We start from the raw sequence: 8,332 nt of genomic DNA, 5'->3' as shown, positions 1-8,332 counted from the left end.
AGGTGTCATGTCAGCATGGTGGCAGGGTGGGGGGAGGTTGAGCCGGTTTTGACAAGTTTAGGGTATAAATGATCCAATTTTTTAGTTTTGGACTTTTTGATATTTTGTGCCAAGTTGAGGTGGTCAAATGATCCTTTGTTCTATAAATATTACATATATTCATTCTTAAATGACATGGAATTTGATGTGATTGTAAAACATAATTAACATCGCTTTCTAGTAAGTGACCTCTCGGTAAAACAAAAATGATAATTGATAAACAAAAAGAAAGAAAACAAAATAATACTCAGTTTACAATTAAATATAAACTTATTAACCTACAAAATTTACTATTCATTATTTAATTAGATATTTCTCAGAAATTAAACTTGTATGAGGGGCTTATAAATCACCTATCATATCTGAACTTCTACTATTATGACTGCTCCTAATTTTCAATACAAGTCTAATTTTTGACTCATGACGTCTCATGTCCATAAACGCGCTTGATGTGGCTACAATTTACCCACCAGACGTTACAAAATCGTCAGGTGTCCTACAGTTACTAATTTGAAGTTTTAAAAAAATTAAAATCATAATTACCTATGCTGCATCAAAAAAATGAAACTTCAATAAAAAAAATTAAAATAAAAAAAGCTCTTTCTTTCATTTCTCTTCCCTTCTCTGTTGTCTATTTTTTTTTTAATTTCACTCCATTTTTCTTGGGTATTGCTATTCGCCGCCCCCTTTTGCTTACCACCGCACAGGCAAAAGACATTTTCTGCCCTTTTAGAAAAATTTGCAAAAAAAAAAACCAAGATTCTCTCAACTTATTCGAACACATTCGGAAAAATATGTAAAAAGCCGAGTAAAATGACGGATAACGAGTATAATTCGTCGGGAAACGAGTATCGGCATTCGGAAACAAGTTTTTCCGGCTTTTCTGGGGTAATAATTAAATTTTTTAAATATTTTTTTAAATTTTTTCAAGGGGGACGATTGGATTTCACGTTCCCTCCAGAGGAGGGGACGATTGGATTTCACGTTCCCTCCAGAGGAGAGGACGTGAAATTCCACGTCCTCTCCTCTAGAGGGGACGCCAATTTTGGGCGTCCCCTCTTCTAGAGAGGACGCGAGCGTCCTCTCTAGAAGAGGGGACGCCGGCGTTTGGCGTCCCCTCTAGAGGAGGGGACGCCCAACGCCGGCGTCCTCTCCTCTGGAGAGGACGCCGGCGTCCCCTTTTCCGGCCGCGACCGAAACGTCGCGGCCGGAAATTAATTAATGCTAAAAAAAACGTTGAAATTAACTTTTAATAATTACAGTAATTTTTTATTCCATATTATTACGACTTTTTATTACATATTATTTCGATTTGTTAAACGTAAGTATTTATGTTTTGCAGGTTGATTTAGAAGATTATGGCGGTGATGGAATTGATTACAGCGATTGGTTTAAGCTAGATCATGGGTTTGATAGTGATGTTGAAGCAATTACTTGGGCTAAGAGTACTGCTATAAAGATTGGATTTGAATTAGTCATTTCGTCACATAAGAACGAGGGGAAAAAGAAGCTTCTACGATGTGCTCGGGGTGAGCGTTACAGAGGTTCATTCACAGATTCTGATTCCTTCGTACGGAAAAATACGAAGACAAAAGCGTGTAAGTGCAAATTTAAAATTATTGTCAAATTAGGAAAGACTGCATGGTTTATACTTACAGATCCTGGTATTTCGAGTACACACAACCATGCTCTAGCTGTGTATCCTGAAGGATACCGTCAGATGAGTGGGCTGAGTGGCGAGGCCAAAGAAATTGTGCGAGATATGACTGCGGCACAAGCGAAGCCGTGTTCTATCATGGCAGCTTTAAAAGAAAAAGTACCATCTGACAACCCTAGAATAAAGCAAGTGTACAACTATAGAGAGACTTTGAGAAAGTCTAGCTTTGAAGGTAGAGATGTGGTTGGGCAATTTTATCACATGGCTCAGCAAAATGATTATGTACACTGGACTCTTGCTGAGGAGGATACAGGTGTGTTGACCCATATTTTCATGGCTCATCCTGATTCAGTGAGACTACTTCGTACGTACTACTGGATCATCGGCATGGACTCCACGTACAAGACGAACAAGTACAAGCTGCCTTTTTTGGAGATTATTGGAATGACTCCTTGCAACAAGAACTTCATAATTGCATATGCAATTATGAAGGATGAGACTGAAGGGAGCTACAGATGGGTATTGGAGAGACTGAGGTATTTAATTATAATTATGTTATTTGATATTTTAATGATATTCAAATTCAAATTACTTATTAAATCATCGGGCAATAATGCAGGTGCTTGATTGGGGAACATATTCATCCGAGCGCTATTCTTACTGATCGAGAATTGGGGCTTATGAGACCAGTGTCAGAGGTTTTCCCACGTTCTTCTCATCTACTATGTACGTGGCACATAAATAAGGACGTAGAAGATAGAGTGTACAGAATTAGTGGGAAAAACCAAGAGTTTGCTGAAATTTTCAAGAATAGTACATGGAAGAAAATTATCAGAGCGCCAAGTTTTGATAAATATAACATAGCTGTGGAGCACTTCAGAGATCGGTTTAAAGGTTTTCCAGGGTTGATACAGTACATTGAGGGGACTTGGCTGGGACACAGAGAGAAGTTCGTATCTTGCTGGACGGACTTAGTCCTACATTTTGGAAACACCACCACATGTAGAGTCGAGAGCGCACATGCTCAGCTTAAGCAGTGGCTCAACTCTAGCACCGGTGCTCTGGACACAGTCTGGACGAAGGTCGACAAAGTTATACAGTCGCAGCTGATAGATATCCGGTAACATTCTTCTCGAGTAATATTAGTACTTATACAAACTATGTTGTCATTGTTATTAACATAAATGTTTTAAAATTACTGCAGCAAAACACTTGAGGACTCCAGACGGACTATTGGCGTACATCGACGCGGTTTTCCATTTGACAAGCTCTCATGCAGAGTGTCGCATTACTGTCTGGATTTAATATCGAAAGAACTAAGGCGTATGCGAGAATTGAGTACCGATGTCTACGATCGCTGTGGTTGTGTGGTTAGATCAACACATCAGATCCCCTGTGCATGTGAGCTGCGAGCGGTGGTCGATTCAGGTATCACGCACCACTTTCATTGAATACTAATATTAAAAATATTAATATTGTTATTGAAAGCTAATATGTGTTATTTGTAGGTAACCCGATCAGCCTTGACAGTATACACCCGTTTTGGACGAAACTTGTTATTCTCGGCGATGGGTTGGACACATCTGCGCAACCCGATTTTGCTGGTTTTCAGACTGAGGAACATCAGTATTTTCACGAGGTCGCCGAGGAGGTCATGACTAAGGATCCTTCAGTGTTGCGTGATATTTCTCGTATTGTTCGAGAGCGACTTCACCCCGAAGACTTAGGCTACATGGAACCAGAAGTTAAAACAAATGTCAAAGGTCGACCAAAGGGGAGCAAATCAACGAAGCGGGATCCGAGTCGTCATGAGTACAAGGACCGTGTACCTGGTCGTCCTAAATCTTCCAAAGCTCAGAAAAATCGTACATCCGCGTCAGGTAATTATCATCCACTATTATTCGTTATGTACGTCTACTGTAGTAGTATCCTTGTTATTTATAATAATATTTTTTTTATTTCCCGCAGCTGGTTTGCAAAATGCGGAGGTTATTCCAGGATTCCTTTTACCATTCGTTGACGAGCTTGTGGACGTGCGTGGAGACGGCAACTGTGGATTTCGCGTGGTGGCAGACCACATATATGGTGACGAGAAGATGTGGGGAATGACTAGAATGAACATTGCAAACGAAATCTCCGCCCACCCTTATCGATACGAGGGTATTTTCATTGATGGGTTGCAAGCGGCCATTACACGTATTAGCTGGGAAGGCGGAGAGTGTGGCCCTAGCTACTGGATGCAGGTATTTAATTGAATTATATAAATTTATCACAAAGTTATTATATTTTTTTAAAAAAATGATATTTATATTCTGACTTATTAAATGGATGCAGGTATTGGATGACTTGTTCCCTATTGCCACTATCTTCAATGCAGCTGTTATTTACATACAAGGCGGGACGCTACAACAGACGCGGTTCTCTTCGTTTACTGTTCTGCCTTTGCATTCCTCTGAGGTTCACTCACGACCATCGAAGGAGATAGTGATATTGTATATTAGTGGACGCGCACATTTTGTTAGGTTGAATCTGCAGGATAATTTTCCTGTCCCACCAATTCCCACCCTGTGGTTCCAGCACAGGGACCATACTGTTCAGTCTTGGCATACTTTATATGCTAATAGGAGAGAGCAATGGGATAGTTTGATAGGTATGGCAGATTGAGTTGATTGTAAATTGTTTATTCGGTAATTATGCTGATTGTGTGTTTTATTATTATACGTGTAATATTTTTGAACTCCACAGTACGTAATATTTAAAAATGTTCATGAAATTGCATAAAAACATACACGTACATAATATAAAAAAATTCTCTAGAAACTAACATCTAAAGAAAACAAGTCCATAATCAGAAAAAAGTACTAATAATATAAACATACAGCATATACTAACAACACTCAGTCAGCAATGCGCCAAGCGGCCATGATTCTCTCCAAATCCGTGCTGGCCTCCTCCGTCTCAGTCTCCAACTCCGGAATGCCGTCAAAGTCGCAGTGCTGTCTATGTTGGCCGGTAATCGTGCTGACTTTTTGGATGAAATGCTCGTACCTCGTGGTCACCAGTGTCATCCACTGTAATACCACAAATAGACAAGTAAATTCAATATGTTAAATATATGTAATATTCACTAAATTATAAAATGAAAACTTACATAATCGTTGTTGCTGCGGGGAGGATGTCGTCGTGGAACATCTCTGCCAGGAAGGACACGGGGGTGCGAATGGCGCTCGAACCAGTCCAGGTAAGCTGGATGGCATCCTCCAGCAATAACGTGGGCTTCCTCAAATCCCATTAACGGCAGCTTGTACATGACTGGAAAAGCGTTCCACATGTCAACCGCAATCGTCACACTCATGTCCACAGAGTACTTGAGTGACTTCCAGGACCTAACAGCCCCTATTGGCCGACAAATTGGCACAGGTACAGTCTGCACATAACCCAGCTGTCGCAGCACCCTAGACGGCATGTACGGCTCGACAATGTCCCGGTACGCTATCCAGCCATAATATGCAGTGTGCTCTACGGTGGCAGCAGGCTCGCCGCCAAAAGGGAGCCATGTGATCTGTTAAAAAATTACAAAACAAAAATTAAAATATAGCGATCGTAATAAAATAAAATTTAACTAATAGATTAACAAATTTACATACCTCCTCAGCAGTCAGCGTGTCCAAACGAGCTCGCAAGGACCGAAGTCGGGTGGCTGAGCAATCAGACGCAATAGCACTCCAGCTAGAAGCTCGAGGAAGATGAGACTCGATCAACAACCGCTCTCGCTGGGGCCGGAAGCATGGAAAGTACTCATAAATCCATGTCTGCAGCAGTGTCAGACAGCCAGTCAAACCGGAGCAGTCTCCTCTCGATGAGATTCCAAGCTGCCGATAGAGATAAGCTAGTGTAGCTGATCCCCAGGAAACTGTACTCGTATCTGTGACTCCTTCCCGCACCTCCCATATGGTTGCAGGTCTAATCCGATGGCCACTCTTGTCAGTGAATAGAGTGCAACCTAACGTCAACCAGATCCAGGCTATTGCCTCCACCTCTGCAGTACGGTCACGCCTACATAAGCTGATGATCGACTCAATCAGCACACCTCCCTGGGCAAAATGCTTGCTCGTCTTACTCACAAGATCCTCTGGTGAAATACCTAAAATCTGTACGCAGTAAGCCATCAGCTGAGCCTTGTTCGGCTGACCTGAAAACATAATTTCGCAATTTAAATTAATATCACGCAATAGGTACAGTAAATTTCTAGAAAAAATTGGGCAGCACTTCCCCTAAAAATGAGCATCACCCATTTTTCAGGGAAGTCCTGCAAAGAAATTACAATTGGCAAACCAAAACACAATCCACATTAAACAACTAATTTGTCTAAATATTTTATTAAATAACCTAAAACAATTAACTTATTCTAAATAACATTAAATGTAAAAAATATAACAGAATATCGCACCTGAAACCATAGCCCCAGCAACTGGAATCCGAAGAATATGCCACACGTCATGTAATGTGATGGTCATCTCCCCGAATGGCATGTGAAAAGAGTTTGTATCTGGCTGCCATCGCTCCACAAATGCAGAAAGGAGCGGGATATCCAGATGATCAAACATGATAAACGGGAGATGTGATATCTCAGTCCCGTCTATCAGCACCTTAACCTCCTCTGAGGCCGTCTCATACCACTGTCTCAGCTTCTTCAGAGCTCCATGTCTAGTCTGACACTTCAGCACGCCTCTGTCCGCCCCATCCCATAGCCGAGAAGCGACATGCCCGAGAAAACTAGGAATAACAGTGTCATCCTCGGGTCCACCAGGTACTGGACCAGTAACGGTCCACACGTCAACCTCTTCAGGTCGTCTGTTCGACCCTGAAAGTAACAGTAAACATAATTAAATTACATTTAATTTTTTAACAATATTATTAAATTAATTATAATCATTTAATTATATTTACCTGATGACGAGTCGCCAACGAACCGACCACCTGCACCCTTTTTCCGTTTAGAAATGTAAATTTTTTCACTTGGCTCGTCCTCTGGCTCGTCCTCTGGCTCGTCCTCTGAGCTCACAAAATCATCAGACTCTCTAAGATCCTCAACAGAAATGCGGACCTCATCGGGAGAAGTATGCGCTTGTTTCTTCCGTCGAGCCGAGGCAGAAACTTTACGCGTCGTAACGTGACGGGCTCCCGATCCCCCTAATTCTGGGGCCAAAAACGTCTTCCCCATACGCTTTCTGCCCTGCAATTATAATAATTTAAATTATAGAAATAATATATATTAAATTAAATAAATTTGTAAAATTATTTAATTTATTTCAAATAATTATTTATTTTAAATTTATTTTTTTTTTTAAAAAAAATAAATTATATTAAATTACGGAACGGGCGTCCGGCGTCCCCTCCGGAAGAGGGGACGCCGGACGCCCACGTCTCCTCCGGAAGGGGGGACGCCGTTTCCGGCGTCCCCTCTTCCGGAGGGGACGCCGTTCGTCCCCTCCGGAAGGGGGGACGCCGAAAACGGCGTCCTCCCTTCCGGAGGGGACGCCAGCGTCCCCTGTCCCCTCCGGAAGGGGGGACGCCGTTTCCGGCGTCCCCCCTTCCGGAGGGGACGCCGCACGTTCCCTCCGGAAGAGGGAACGTGGGAAATCCACGTTCCCTCTTCCGGAGGGAACGTGGGATTTCACGTCCCCTCCGGAAGAGGGGACGCCGGTTTCCGGCGTCCCCTCCTCCGGAGGGGACGTGAAATCCCGTTTTCTATTTTTTAAATTGTTTTTTTAAAAAAAAAAACCGAAATTAATAAAAAAAAATACTTACCGGAGGTTGTCGATTTCTATCTCGTTCCAAATCCGACATTTTCGTAAAATATGAATTTGTGAAAAGTTGAATGAGTTGAGAGGATTTAGTTTTTTTTTTATGAATTGGTTTTCTATTGAAAATGTGAAAAGGGTAAAATTGTCCTTCGCCTGTGCGGTGCTAAGCAAAAGGGGGCGGCGAATAGCAATCCAGTTATTGAATTACACGATAAAAATAGGGTATTGCTATTCGCCGCCCCCTTTTGCTTACCACCGCACAGGCAAAAGACATTTTCTGCCCTTTTAGAAAAATTTGCAAAAAAAAAAAACCAAGATTCTCTCAACTTATTCGAACACATTCGGAAAAATATGTAAAAAGCCGAGTAAAATGACGGATAACGAGTATAATTCGTCGGGAAACGAGTATCGGCATTCGGAAACAAGTTTTTCCGGCTTTTCTGGGGTAATAATTAAATTTTTTAAATATTTTTTTAAATTTTTTCAAGGGGGACGATTGGATTTCACGTTCCCTCCAGAGGAGGGGACGATTGGATTTCACGTTCCCTCCAGAGGAGAGGACGTGAAATTCCACGTCCTCTCCTCTAGAGGGGACGCCAATTTTGGGCGTCCCCTCTTCTAGAGAGGACGCGAGCGTCCTCTCTAGAAGAGGGGACGCCGGCGTTTGGCGTCCCCTCTAGAGGAGGGGACGCCCAACTCTACGTCCCCTCTTCTAGAGGGGACGTGGAGCTGGGCGTCCCCTCCTCTAGAGGGGACGCCCAACGCCGGCGTCCTCTCCTCTGGAGAGGACGCCGGCGTCCCCTTTTCCGGCCGCGACCGAAACGTCGCG

At 42.5% G+C, this 8,332-nt stretch overlaps 2 protein-coding genes across 3 annotated transcripts; one reads left to right on the top strand and one right to left on the bottom strand.

The window, feature by feature from the left end:
* Positions 1-1,331: 1,331 nt before the first annotated feature.
* LOC126668299 (uncharacterized) lies at positions 1,332-4,360 on the top strand. Its single transcript, XM_050361504.2, has 6 exons — positions 1,332-2,232; positions 2,316-2,816; positions 2,901-3,124; positions 3,205-3,576; positions 3,665-3,939; positions 4,031-4,360. The coding sequence occupies exons 1-6, from the start codon at positions 1,760-1,762 to the stop codon at positions 4,358-4,360; spliced, it is 2,175 nt and encodes a 724-aa protein (XP_050217461.2). The 5' UTR covers positions 1,332-1,759.
* A 166-nt stretch (positions 4,361-4,526) lies between these two features.
* Positions 4,527-7,633, bottom strand: LOC126669501 (protein MAINTENANCE OF MERISTEMS-like). Of its 2 annotated transcripts, none has more exons than XM_050362984.2 (6): positions 7,508-7,633; positions 6,647-6,932; positions 6,147-6,560; positions 5,344-5,888; positions 4,848-5,258; positions 4,527-4,767 (listed from the first exon to the last, which is right to left on the bottom strand). In XM_050362984.2, the coding sequence occupies exons 1-6, from the start codon at positions 7,544-7,546 to the stop codon at positions 4,594-4,596; spliced, it is 1,869 nt and encodes a 622-aa protein (XP_050218941.1). In that variant the 5' UTR covers positions 7,547-7,633; the 3' UTR covers positions 4,527-4,593. The 2 variants fall into 2 exon arrangements, with proteins under 2 accessions (XP_050218941.1, XP_050218942.1); XM_050362985.2 differs by having other exon boundaries at positions 4,534-4,767; positions 6,647-6,927; positions 7,508-7,594.
* Positions 7,634-8,332: the final 699 nt, after the last annotated feature.

The sequence above is a fragment of the Mercurialis annua genome, linkage group LG2, assembly GCF_937616625.2.
Source record: "Mercurialis annua linkage group LG2, ddMerAnnu1.2, whole genome shotgun sequence".
Lineage (NCBI taxonomy): Eukaryota > Viridiplantae > Streptophyta > Magnoliopsida > Malpighiales > Euphorbiaceae > Mercurialis > Mercurialis annua.
Note: the sequence above shows the minus strand (reverse complement) of the source record. Positions and strands in the feature narration are given on the sequence as shown.